Source organism: Balaenoptera borealis (assembly GCF_965194805.1).
Source record: "Balaenoptera borealis genome assembly, chromosome: 12".
Lineage (NCBI taxonomy): Eukaryota > Metazoa > Chordata > Mammalia > Artiodactyla > Balaenopteridae > Balaenoptera > Balaenoptera borealis.
The window spans coordinates 44,257,945-44,271,621 of record NC_138869.1 but is presented as its reverse complement, the minus strand read 5'-3'; the positions used below and the strand labels follow the sequence as shown (position 1 = coordinate 44,271,621).

At 41.6% G+C, this 13,677-nt stretch overlaps 1 protein-coding gene across 1 annotated transcript in view; it reads right to left on the bottom strand.

Moving 5' to 3' along the window:
* MAP4 (microtubule associated protein 4) overlaps window positions 1-13,677 on the bottom strand; it is a 109,174-nt gene that overhangs the window by 15,619 nt on the left and 79,878 nt on the right. Inside the window, 2 exon segments of the mRNA XM_082347326.1 lie at window positions 2,545-2,760; window positions 3,561-3,667. Of these exon segments, the coding sequence (XP_082203452.1) occupies window positions 2,545-2,760; window positions 3,561-3,667 (323 nt within the window).

Here is a 13,677-nt window from a genome sequence, read left to right as displayed (position 1 = left end):
CTCACAGTGTGATCTTGGGCAAATCACTGAGCCTCTCTGGGCTTTATTTCCTCATCTGGACAAAGGAGGCTGGAACAAAGGATCGCTACGGACCAGCTTTGATAATAAGTGACGTTAGGGACGGGAGGATGAGGATTCTGTAAGAGCACAGGGACAATGAGAAGGGGCAGTGGAGGGTGCAGGCCTGACCAACAGAGGGAATGAGCAGGCCGATGCCACAGCTCTGACTGAAAGCAAAAGGGAAAAGCCTCTCAAGTGCAGACACAGGTCATCTGGGTCACTCTAGCTCCTCTTCCATGGAGGCTGGGCATGCAGTCACTATCAAGGAAGGGAAGGAATCAATACAGCCTGGTTTCTACAGGAATAGGCAATGAACAGACTGTTTTGATAAGCAAATATACCATGTTACTCAAGACAGTAAGCCAAACCACAGACAAAGGGGATCCAGCTCTTGTACTCCAAGAGAAATGGCCACACAGAGGGTAATATGTTGGTGGAGACAAGCAGGATATTGCTTAAATGGAAAATCAGCTAAGGAGGATCTCAGAAATTAAGGGCTGGCAGCCATTTAAATAAAATCTAACCCTGCAAATGCAGGGTAATGACCATTCCTACAAATGAAGGGCCCAAGCATGGTGTAAAGAACCCTAAGGTTGGAACCAGGGGAAGGTCCAGCTACCAGCTCTGTCTCGAGCATGACATGGGAGTCTGTGCAGAGGGACTCCTGCTCTGTTTGCTCTAAAATGTAAAGATTAAACCAGATGCTCTCTGGGGTCTCCTTCAAATTTTCAATACTGTGAGTCAGAATAATCGGGTGGGGTCTTATATTTTGCTAGTAAGAGTAATAATAATAAAATAAGTTAGAAAAAAGTTGCTTGAGATAGAAATCTCTAAAGGACGTGATGTTCTTTAGACGTCAGGCTTTTGGCCTCAGCAGGCTGCAGAACCAGCCTGCTCTCAGAGTTGGAGTCACTCTCCTGTTTTCTCAATTATATTTTCTCCTCTGCCAGAATCACAGATCTTGTTTTTTCTGAATAGTTTTTTCCCCTTTGTTTGCTCCTATAAATCTTTCTACCAAATAAGGAAAAAAACAAATTTCATTAGGCTTTAGTTTTTATCCATCTCTCAAAATGTTTCCATCTGTTTCTTATCTAAAAGATAAACAACAGTAATCATTATGAGGCACATCACCTCTTCAGGTCAGCAGTATCTCAAGATGCTGTCTAAAAGCTGCATGGCAAAAAGACAGGAAACAAGAGTGTTGATAGAGGCCCTGCGCACCAGCGTTGGAGTTAGACCCAAGTTCAAATACGGGCTCTGCCGCTTATTAGCACTGAACTACAGAAAGGTTATTTAACTGAGCTCTGAAATGAGGATATTAAGATCCACATTATGGGTTGTTGAGAGAGAGAATTAAAAGAGTTAATGTCTATAAAGAAACCACTACAGTATGCTTCATTTTTGTTATTATTACAGAGTGAACTTCACTAGACAGCACCCCCTCCTTCCCATGGCCTCCTCTGTCTCCCCCAGGATTTGCTGCTAAGAAAGTGTCAGGGAGGAGCTGCTGTCACGGCTCCAGCCACCTTCCCTCCGCCCTCTTATTCAAATAAATTGTTTTCTAAACATCAAGAAAAGCAGTGTCAACTGGGTAAATGAGGATCAGAAAGCTTCATGAGATTTTATAATTCCTAGTCTATATTAGGATTTCTCAGTTTCTTGGCCAGGGTTTCAACCTAGCCTACAATTCCTAGGTTCCACCAGTTTTCTTTACAAGATTAAATGAAAACACTGACATTTTAACATGGTAAACTATTCCTCATCATGATTTTAAAGAGTAATATCAGGCTCACCTAAAGACCCTCCTCAAAGAAAACAAGATGTTAGAAAAGGCAGTCACAGATTCTACCCACCCTCTCCTCCAAGAACAATCCTGTGAAGCTACTGCTGTTCCAAACTGACCAGTTTCTAAGCAATAATGTGTGGGTGACCCGGAAAACTGAAAAACTGCAGAAGGAGCCTGGTGAGAGGTAGCCTAATACCAAAAGCAAAGTAAGTTACCACCTGATGCTGGAATCTGCTGGAAGATAAGCTGGAAGAGCTAATCACTAATCAACTAATGGAGGAAATTCACTTCTGCAGGATGATTAAGAAGAAAGACAAAGAATTGAATTTGACTGGGAATTTGAGGGCGGAATTACACCAAAAATGAGTATATGATTGGCATGTGGACTGGGGAAAGTGGTTAACCAGTATGTAAATAGACAAAGAGTGAGGAGGAGCTGGGAGAAAGGAGGAGCCAGAGCAGAGGCAAGAGTGCCTCCAGCCAGGGCAGAAAAGGCACAAAGGAAAACAGGCCATCGAATTTCATGGCTGCATCAAGAGCTCCCAAAATGATCTGAGTTACCCTTCCCCCTTTGCCCTTTCCTTTCCCCGTCCACCAGCCTGCTTCCATATCTGGAAGCAACAGAGCCTGACTGCCTGACTACCTGACGCTCGGAGGGGAAAACTTTTCCCTGGCACGGTGCTCAGGTGACTACTTACCTTGGGCTTCCCGTCTTTTGAAGGTAAGGTGGAAGGCCTGGCAGTGGCAGCAGCTGGGCGTTTGGGTGGGGCAGCCGGTGCTGAGCCTGAAGCAAGGCTCATGGGTTTTTTATTCAACCCACCAAAGGTGGTGGGAGCTGGCTGCTTAGGGAGAGAAGTGGGCTGTGTTTTGGCTTTCGATGTTGAAGTCTTTGCAGGTTGAGTGGTGGCCAAAGGCTTTAAGTTGATTTGTTGTTTTTTTTTAAAGGCCAACATCAAACACACAGACAGAATAAAAACAAATTAAAAAAAAAAGTATAAATTGCACAATTCAAAGTAAAATTATAAGCAATGAGGATAGATGCAACTGAAAATTTGCACTCCTTTCTTCTGAGCTCAGTAAATAGTGGAAAGACATCAGGATGCAGATAAAGAAAACTGGGAATTGTTTCTTAATGACAGTGTCACAAATTCCAGCAGTTTGGCACCTGAAGATTTAAATTCAGTAATAACTTTAAACAATTAACTAACTTTTGAAGCCTGCAATAATTCTGTGAAGAAAGTCACCAGCAGGTGATTAGGCTATTTATTATCTGCACCTCTATGAGGCAATATCAACATCCTGTTTTAAGCCCACACTAAAATGTGGCATTTGTACTTTGCAATAAGTACCAATAAATGTCTGGAGCTATGATCCACCTTAAAAATCTGTGCTCCTTTTTCATTAACAGAGACTTCAGAATGGATTTCTGAATAATTCTGTAATTCCCTTTATTATTGTTGTTAAGGGAAGCAGAAACAACATCTACAGAACAGATATTCAAGATAATACGGTCAAAAGCAAAGATTTAAAGGATTGAGTTAGGCCACCATGGTAAAATGGGAATATAAAATATTTTCTAAGCATGTCCAAACTTGAGGAAGGACTCATAATAGCTCAGAAAAAAGAAATTTCATTTGCATGATTCAAGCAATAATAAGCAGAAGATAGTTTTAAAAAAGTACAGCAGAAGACAACCCACCATTCTGGCACCTACCTTTGTTTTCTTCTCTGGGCTTGGTGGGAGCTCCTTGTTTGGAGGGGCGGTGATGTCATTTCCGGTCACACTTCCAGTAAGCCGTCCTTCTTCTAGTTTGGCTATTCCTAAAGGGGGAAAAGTTATGCTAAGCAAATGTTTTTCACACCCATTGAGAAAATGCAAGTCTTTGCAGAGACACACCACTAACTAGCACTCCATTCTGAGAAAATCCAGAGCTATGCTGCTGAAAGTAGACAAGACTCCCAAGTCCCCCTCACTGTGACAAAGGACAGTTTTAGACTCCAGAGATTCAAGCAGCCTGTCCCTGTGGAGAAGCAACTTAACTAGGATTTGCACGAATGATCAGTGGAAGGAAATGGCCCTTGAAGTTTGGTTTCCCTTCCCTGGAGACCGGCAAAGGGGTTCTGTCACCCAACCACTAACTCCCAGAGCACATAGGGGACAAAAACCACTTCTACTAGAGTTTATCTCTTGGAATAAAGGTTGCTGAGAGATGGGATAAGAGCCAGAAGATCATCCAATGTCCTCCCCTTCCTTCCTTTCCCTGTAAAGCACCACTTTATGGAGGATGAGAGATGAACTTGATCTGGTTCTAGCAGTGACCCAGATTTCCAACAAGGCGAGGAGACCCATGAAATCAGATCCAGGGCCAGAAATAAAGTCTACAGCCTAAGGCTACGCCCAGCAGCACCACTGGGAGGTGACTCCAGATTTCAGTAGGGCTGTACCAGAAAGCACTAAAATACCATGAAATTTATAACCTGGGTGTGGGGAACAACTTTCTAACTGGCACAAAATCTAGAAGTCACAAAAGATAAGTTGGACTACAGAAAAATAAAAAGTTTCCACGTGCCCCAAAAAACAATACGAAAAGTCAAAAGGCAAATGATAAACAGGAAAAAAGTACTGAACCTCACATCAAAGACACAGAGCTTATTACATAAACTACTCCTACAAATCAACCAACTCCTATAAAGGCCAAAAAGAAAATGAACAGGAAAAATGGCCAAAAGAATATGAACACAGTTTACAGAAAAAGAAATACAAATCACTTTTGAAAATATGAAAAGATACTATTACTAACCTAACATATTGTCAGAAAGTCCTAAGATCTCAAAGTAGCTGCTGGGATAATGTGAGGACATACACTGCTGGGAAGTGTGTGAAATGGTACAAATCAGATGCAGGGCAGTCTAGCAGTATCTCCGAAAATTACAAGTGCAGATAAATTCTAATCCAGAATTACAATTTCTGGAAATTTATCTTAGAGATATATTCATATACCTGCAAAATAGCAAATGTGTATGGTCTTTTACCAGAGCATTGTTTCTAAAAGCAAAGGACTGAACCCAGAAGTCTGTTAACTGAAAACTGGTTAAAGCAGATGGCAGAAGTATCAATATTATCTCTGAATTTGAAAAAATAAACCATGACTGATAGGGAACGATCTCTACTCTGTGAAAAGAAAAGCAAGGCACAGAACAGTAGGTATAACATGAAACCATTGTCTAGAAAAGACAATACACTTGTACATGCATTTTTTAAAAGTCTTTGGAAGAACGATGATGAAACAAAACAATGGTGACTTAATTTTGGGATGGGGTGGAGGACCAGGCACAAAACTAGGGAGAGTTAGGAGGCTTTATTTTAAAACTGCTTGTTTTGAAGTAAAGATTCAGAGGAAGTTACAAAGAAATGTACAGGGAGGTTCTGTGTACCCTTTACCCAGTCTCCCCCAGTGACACCCTGCATAACTAAAGTACACCGGGAAACTGATATTGGTACAATCCAGAGAGCTTATCAGACTTTTCCAGTTTTACATGCATTCATTTGTGTGTGTGTGTGTGTGTGTGTGTGCACACGCACATGCAGGTGTGCAGGTATGTAAGCAGTTCTATGACATTTTATCACATGTGTAGCTTTATGTAACCACTACTAAGAATCAAAACACATTAATTGTTCCATCACCACAGAGCTCCCTCATGTTACCCTTTTTTTTTTTTATAGCCACCCCACTCCCTCTGCCTTTCCAATCCCTTAATCTCTGGCAGCTATTAATCTGCTTGCCATCTCTAAAACATTATTTCAAGAATATTATATAAGTGGAATCACACAGTGTCCTACTTTTTGTAGCTGGCCTCTTTCACCGAGCAACACGCTTCTGAGGTGCATCCATGTTGTACATGAGAAGTCCATGGTGTGGCTGTACCACAGGTCAACCGTTCACCTACTGTAGGACATTTTGGTTGTTTCTGGCTGTTTGCCATTATAAGTAAAGCTGCTACGAATATTTATTACAGGATTTTGAATAAAATAGTTTCATTGTTACTAAATGGAAATGCAATTAATTGTTTCTTACATGTTGATAGTGTATCCTGTGACACTGATAAACTCACTAATTAGTTCTAGGGGTTGTGAGGGTAGATTCCTTGGAATTTTCTACATAAACAATCATGTCATCTACAAATACAGCCAGATTTTTTTCTTCCTTTCCAATCTATATGCCTTTTATTTCCTTCTCTTGCTTTACTGTGCTAACCAGAACCTCTAGTACTATGTTAAATAAGAGTGATGACAGCAAGTATCCTTGCCTTGTTCCCAACTTTAGGGTGAAAACATGTAGTCTTTCACTATTAACTATGATGTCAGCTGTAGGTTTTTTGTAGATGTTCTTCATCAATTTGAGGAAGTTCTCCCTCTATTCTTTGATGAGAGTTTATCATAAACGGGTGTTGGATTTTGTTGAATGAATTTCACGTGTTTATGATTTTTCTTCTTTAGACTTTTGATATGGATTACAGTGATTGGTTTTTGATTATTGAACCAGCCTTGCATACCTGGAATAAATTCCACTTGGCTGTTGTGTATAATCATCTTAATATACTGCTGGGTGTGATTTGTTAGTACTTTGTTAAAAATTTTTGCATCTAAGTTCATGGGAGATATCAGTCTGTAGTTTGTTTGGTACTGTCTTTGCCTGATTTTGGTTATCAGGATAATACAGACATCATATAATGAGTTAGGAAGTGTTCCTTCCTCTTACATTTTCTGGCAAAGAATGTGTAAAACTGGTGTTAATTATTCTTTAAATGTATGGTAAAATTCTCCACTGAAACCATCAGAAGCTTTTTAATTAAAAATTCAATTTCCTGGGCATATACCCAGACAAAACTATAATTTGAAAAGATATATGCACCCCTATGTTCATAGCAGCACTATTTACAATAGCCAAGACATGGAAACAACCTATATGTCCATCAACAGATGAATGGATAAAGAAGATGTGGTGTGTATATATACAACAGAATATTACTCAGCCATAAAAAAGAATGAAATAATGCCATTTGCAGCAACATGGATGGACCTAGAGATGATCATACTAAGTGAAGTCAGTCAGAAAGAGAACGACAAATATCATGATATCACTTATATGTGAAATCTAAAATATGACCCAAATGAACATATCTACAAAATATAAACAGACTCACAAACACAGAGAACAGACCTGTGATGGCCAAAGGGGAGGGAAGGATTGGGAATTTGGGATTAGCAGATGCAAACTCATATATTTGGGATGAATAAACAAGGCCCTACTGTATAGCACAGGGAACTACATTCAATATCCTATGATAAACCATAATGGAAAAGAATATTAAAAAAAGAATATATGTATATATGTATAATGGAATCACTTTGCTGTACAGCAGAAATTAAAACAACATTGTAAGTCAACTATACTTCAATAAAATAAAAAATTTCAGTTTCATTAATGGCTCTTCAGGTTACCTATTTCATCGTGGTTGAGTTATGGTAATTTGTGGGGTTTAAGGAATTGGTACATTTCTTCGACGTTATTGAATTTATGAGGGTAAAGGTGCTCCTAGTATTCCCCTATTATACTTTTAATGTCTGTAGTGATACCCCGTGTTCCTGTTATTGGTTGGCTGTGTCTCTTTTTCACCTTTGTCAGTTTTGTTAAAAGTTTATCAGCTGTGTTGGTTTTAAGAACCAGCTTTTGGTTTAATAAATTTTCTTTTCTGTTTTATTGTTTATAATTTCACTGATCTCTGCCTGTTTTGGATTTATTTCGTTCTTTTTTTAGTTTCAGAGTATTGATTTGAGACCTTTTCTCTTTTCTAATGTAAGCACTTAGTGCCACAAATTCCCCTCTCAGTACTGCTATAGCTGCATTCGACAAATTTTGACATGTTCCTTTTTCTTTTTCTTTTTCTTTGGCTGTGCCACAAGGCTTGTGGGATCATCCCCCAACCAGGGATGGAACCCCGGCCCTGGCAGTGAAATCGCCGAGTCCTAACCACTGTACCGCCAGGGAACTCCTGATATGTTCATTTTCATTCAGTTCATTGTATTTTTAAAATGTCCTCTGAAAACTTCCTCTCTGACCCATGGATTATTTAGAAGTATACTGTTTAATTTCCAAGTGATTGAAGATTTTCCTGTGGTCTATTATTGGTTTCTCATTTGTTCCATTATGGTCAGACAATATATTCTGCATGATTTCAATCGTTTAAATGTATTGAAGTTTGTTTTATGACCCAGGATCCATCTTGATGCATGTTCCACGGGCACTTGAAAAGAATCTACAAACAATAAATGCTGGAGAGGGTGTGGAGAAGAGGGAACCCTCTTGCACTGTTGGTAGGAATGTAAATTGATACAGCCACTATGGAGAACAGTATGGACATTCATTAAAAAACTAAAAATAGAATTACCATATGACCCAGCAAGCCCACTACGGGGCATATACCCTGAAAAAACCATAATTCAAAAAGACACATGGGGCTTCCCTGGTGGCGCAGTGGTTAAGAATCCGCCTGCCAATGCAGGGGACATGGGTTCGAGCCCTGGTCCGAGAAGATCCCACATGTCACGGAGCAACTAAGCCCGTGCACCACAACTACTGAGCCTGTGCTCTAGAGCCCACGAGCCACAACTACTGAGCCTGCATGCAACAACTACTGAAGCCCACGCACCTAGAGCCGGTGCTCTGCAACAAGAGAAGCCACCTCAGTGAGAAGCCCGCACACCGCAACGAAGAGTAGCCCCCGCTCACCGCAACGAAGAGTAGCCCCCGCTCCCCACAACTAGAGAAAAGCCTGCGCACAGCAACGAAGATCCAACGCAGCCAAAAAAAAAAAAAAAAAAAAAGACACATGTACCCAAATGTTCACTGCAGCTCTATTCATAACAGCCAGGACATGGAAGCATCCTAAACGTCCACTGACAGATGAATGGATAAAGATGATGTGGTACATACATCACACACTGTGGTACATATATACCACATCCATATATGGCTGGAATATTACTCAGCCATAAAAAGGAATGAAATTCGGTCATTTGTAGAGATGTGGATGGACCTAGAGTTGGTCATACAGAGTGAGGTAAGTCAGAAAGAGAAAAACAAATATTGTATATTACCGCATATATGTGGTATCTAGAAAAATGGTACAGATGAACGTATTTGCTGGGCAGGAATAGAGAACGGGAGGGTGGGATGAACTGGGAGATTAGGATGGACATATATACACTACCATGTGTAAAATAAATAGCTAGTGGGAACCTGCTGTATAGCACAGGGAGCTCAGCTCGGTGCTCTATGATGACCTGGATGAGTAGGAAGGGTGGGGCGGGGGGGGGGGGGGGTGGTTGGGAGAGAGGTCCAAAAGGGAGGGGATATATGTATACATATAGCTGATTCACTTTGTTGTACAGCAGAAACTAACACAACATTGTAAAGCAATTATACTCCAATAAAAAAAAAAGAATATTCTGCTGTTGTTAGGTGGAATTTCTATAAATGTCAATTGGATGCTGTTGTTTGATATTACTGTTAAATTCTTCTTTACCTTTACTAATATTCTGTCCAGTAGTTCTATCAATTGCTTAAAGTGGGATGTAGAAGTCCCCAACTACAACTGTGGATTTGTCTACTTCTCCTTTCAGCTCTACCAGTTTTTGTTCATTGTATTTTGTGTGTGTGTGTGTGTGTGTGTCTGTGTGTGTGTGTGTGTGTGTGTGTGTGTGTGCTGCGTTGGGTCTTTGTTGCGGTGCGCGGGCTTCTCATTGTGGTGGCTTCTCTTGTTGTGGAGCATGGGCTCTAGGGTGCATGGGCTTCAGTAGTTGCAGCAGGCAGGCTCAGCAGTTGTGGCTCACAGACTCTAGAGTGCAGGCTCAGTAGCTGTGGTGCAGGGGCTTAGTTGCTCCACGGCATGTGGGATCTTCCAGGACCAGGGCTCGAACCCATGTCCCCTGCATTGGCAGGCAGATTCTTAACCACTGTGCCACCAGGGAAGCCCATAACTTCTATTTCTTTGCTGAGATTTTCTAGTTCCATTTGTTTCAAGAGAATTCATAACTTCTTCTTGAAACAGTTTTATTTATTTATTTATTTATTTATTTATTTATTTATTTATTTATTTAAAAAGGAGCACTATTTTTTATTTATTTATTTATTTATTTATTTATTTATTTATTTATTTATTTATTTATTTTTGCTGTGTTGGGTCTTCGTTGCTGTGCGAGGGCTTTCTCTAGTTGCGGCAAGTGGGGGCCACTCTTCATCGCGGTGCGCGGGCCTCTCACTATCGCGGCCTCTCTGGCTGCGGAGCACAGGCTCCAGATGCGCAGGCTCAGTAGTTGTGGCTCACGGGCCTAGTTGCTCCGCGGCATGTGGGATCTTCCCAGACCAGGGCTCGAACCCATGTCCCCTGCATTGGCAGGCAGATTCTCAACCACTGCACCACCTGGGAAGCCCTTGAAACAGTTTTATGATGGATTTTAAAAAGGGCTTTTAAAATCCTTTTTGTATATTAGCAGGTAATCACTGTTTAAATTTAGTGTGCAGGTAGTTTCAATAACAATTTAGTTCCCAGGGCCCTTGTAATGCAATACAGGCCTGCTGTGTTCTTCTGGTTCCATGAGGCTGTCACTCAACCCCTGCTGGTATTGCCTGCAAGGGCTCAAGGCACTTCCCTGGGACAGATGGTTTCACTGGGTGGGGGATGAGTGATGCTGGACCCACGGAATGAAGACTTTCTCCTGGCCTGTTTTCTGGCTGCCTGATGCTGGCGGACTTCCTGTTTTGATGCCACTGGGAGCAGGAAGCACCTAACTGGCCTCATGATGGAGGAAAGAGTGTAGCAGGAAACCTACCTACCTTTCCTTCTGCTACTGGGTAGAAGGCTGGTGCCGCTGGTGCTGTCACCTAGTGGGGACAGGGGATGAGCTTCCCTGCCACTGTGGGTGGATCAGGCCTGCAACTGCTGCCAGGTGTGAAGTGCACAACAGGTAGGCCCTGAGGACCTCTGCTGACACTGTACCTGCAAGAGGTATCCACCACCACTGCTGGATATGGGGATGGAAATAGGGCTTCCCCGTTCCTGGTCTTTGGTCAAAAGAGAACAGATTTTTCTCTCTTTCTTTTTGCCTTTTCTTCTTCTTTTATCTATGCTTGTTGGTGATTCCAGGTTGTAGACACTCTCCAGTGCCCAGACCAGGACACATGGGAGATTAAAAAGAAAAGCCAGGGAACTCACTGCACTGTCCTTCCTCAAGTCCTGAGCCCTACCCAGCCTGCCCTCTCCCTTCTACCTTTCAGATTCCTTTTCTGATTATCTGGCACATTCTTTCCAGAGTATTTAGCTGTATTTAGAAGAGAGGAACAGGAAAAAGTGAATCAACGTCACCTTCTCTTGGAAGGAGATTTTCTAATGTATAGCATTTTGTACTTTTTGATGCTTGAAACCATACGCATTTCTAGTTGAAAACGGAATTTTTTTAGTTTTAAAAATATGAAGAAAGAAAACCACCCCCACCATGCAAGGTATTGGTAACACCTCTGTTCTAGAGCAAGCTGAAAGAATATCTCACCAAATGTCTGACTTGTTGCCACTGGCCACTGGCTTCAGACCACCATGAACATTTTTCAATAAGCACAGGATTTTTCAGCAAACAACATGAACACTTCATGAAGTCTCACTGCTTATGATATAAACATGCAACATCTCAACCTGCACAAGTAAGTGTCACCCAGTGAAAAACGCCTGACCGCCACATAAGCAGAAACCACAGTCTTCCTCCCAGATGGTGCTTCTCACCATGACCCTCCTCCTTTGCTTCCGGGGTATATACCAGCCAACTGCTAGAGACCCCCACCCAAATGTCCCTACAGTTCCACAGAAGAATGTTCAAAAAGAACACAAAACTGCTCTACAAAACTGCTCCCTTCTGTTGCATCTTTCCATTATTTGTACTACTACTTGCTGGAAAACCCAGGCTCAAAATCACAGCATAATTTTCAACTCCTCTCTCTCTCTCCCTCTCCCTCTCCCTCTCCTTCTCCCTCCCCCTCTCCCTCCCCCTCCCCCCACCCCTCACCTTCCACACCCAGTTTTCAAGTCCAGTTGATTTCGCCTCTGGTATACTTCCCCTATCACGTCCTCAATAGTTCACCTTTTACTATTAAATGAATCCAATTGTCATCATGGGAGTTTTTGCCTTCAATCCTCTGTCTTCCAGTTTATCTTTTCTACTGAGAGCAGGTGACTCTTCTCAAAGCCAAATTTGGGCCACTTTATTTATTGTCATAGACAGTCAGGACAGTTTTTTGAAAATGGGAGTAAGGTTTAAACAACTCAGGCAACAACTAAGCTTGGGTTCCAAACAACTTTCTAGATTTGTTATCCCATTATTTCTGGCCACAGATGTACAGATGGCTTTGGCATATTTGCTCAACCCACATCCTTCTCCAGAGGAGCCCCAGATGAAGTGGGCAGCTCAAAATGGCCAAGACTGGTGAAGAAGGCTTTGGTACCTGGCACACAGGTGACTGGACCAAGCTGAGACAACAAGATATATTTATTCATTCTTTCCCTATAAGAAAGAAAATATGAAAACTATAGCCAAGCAACCTTGGGTTCCTGAGATACAAAGTAGGGCACAGAACCCAAAACCATGGCAACCAATGTCCTGTGCAGACCAGAGACACAAACGAAGCAAAAAGTAAGAGACGGCAGAGAACAGTTTCCAAAAGGGAAGAGAATGGAACACATGTTTAGGGCAAAGCAGAGGTCCTAAGAGAGACACACAATGGCTGTAGCTGGGCTATACTTCCTGCAATAGGATTCTATGAGATTGTCAACAAATAGCTTTTTACAAATTTGAGTTCCTATGAGTGTGTTTCTGTTCTTTGAAACTAAATAATCATTAAGAGAAGCCCCACAAATACTCGTCATTGTTCTTTTACCTAATGTGAGCTGTCTGAGCTTCATACCTTTGCCTGGAAGGCTTTCCCTCCACGTTGTTAGGCTTCCAAGGCCACCTCCTCCCGAAAGTTTTCATGATTCACAATCCTCTCATACAACCCCCACCCCCCGACCCCTGCCACCCCAACTAGATCACAAGTCGCTCGAGGATAAGGACAATATCCAGGGCCTAGGTAGTGGCATATGATAGGTATGGTGAACAATGAATCCTTATATAGCTTTATCTACATAGAGTTTAGCAGTCAGCATTCAAACATTTTTTAGGTGAACAGATCAGTGAGGTTTGTCAGTCATCTGACATTTTTTTCCTACCAGCGTGAAATTCTCTTAGTGTGAACTAGGACAAACTTGTTCTGAAATAAACAAAAATCTTCACTCATTACCACTTAGAAGGTATACGGCACTGAATTGGGCACCTGGGGATCAAGCAAAAAAAGATGAGACAATCCTATCCAGGAGGACCTTACAGTTCTGCTACAGTTAGAAGGAAGTGACAGCATAGAACACCTGAGTCTTATCATCTTGGAGTCATAAGAAATCAGAGGAAATATGACGCTTTTTTGCCCACCTCTATTTAAAAAACAAACAAAAAAAACACACGCCACACACCTGCCGGTCTTCAAGGGTCCTTTCCACTTACCCTTACCCCTAGAAAATACCACTTCTAATATTAAGAAAAAATGAGTAAAACATTTTTGTAAAAATGTACTGAGAGGTATAAATACTAGAGGAAACGGTTCCTAGGAAAAGAGGCTATTTTTATAACAAACAAAACACATATTGTAAATCTCCATTAACTAGCTTGTGAATCATGGTCCTTTGTGCAC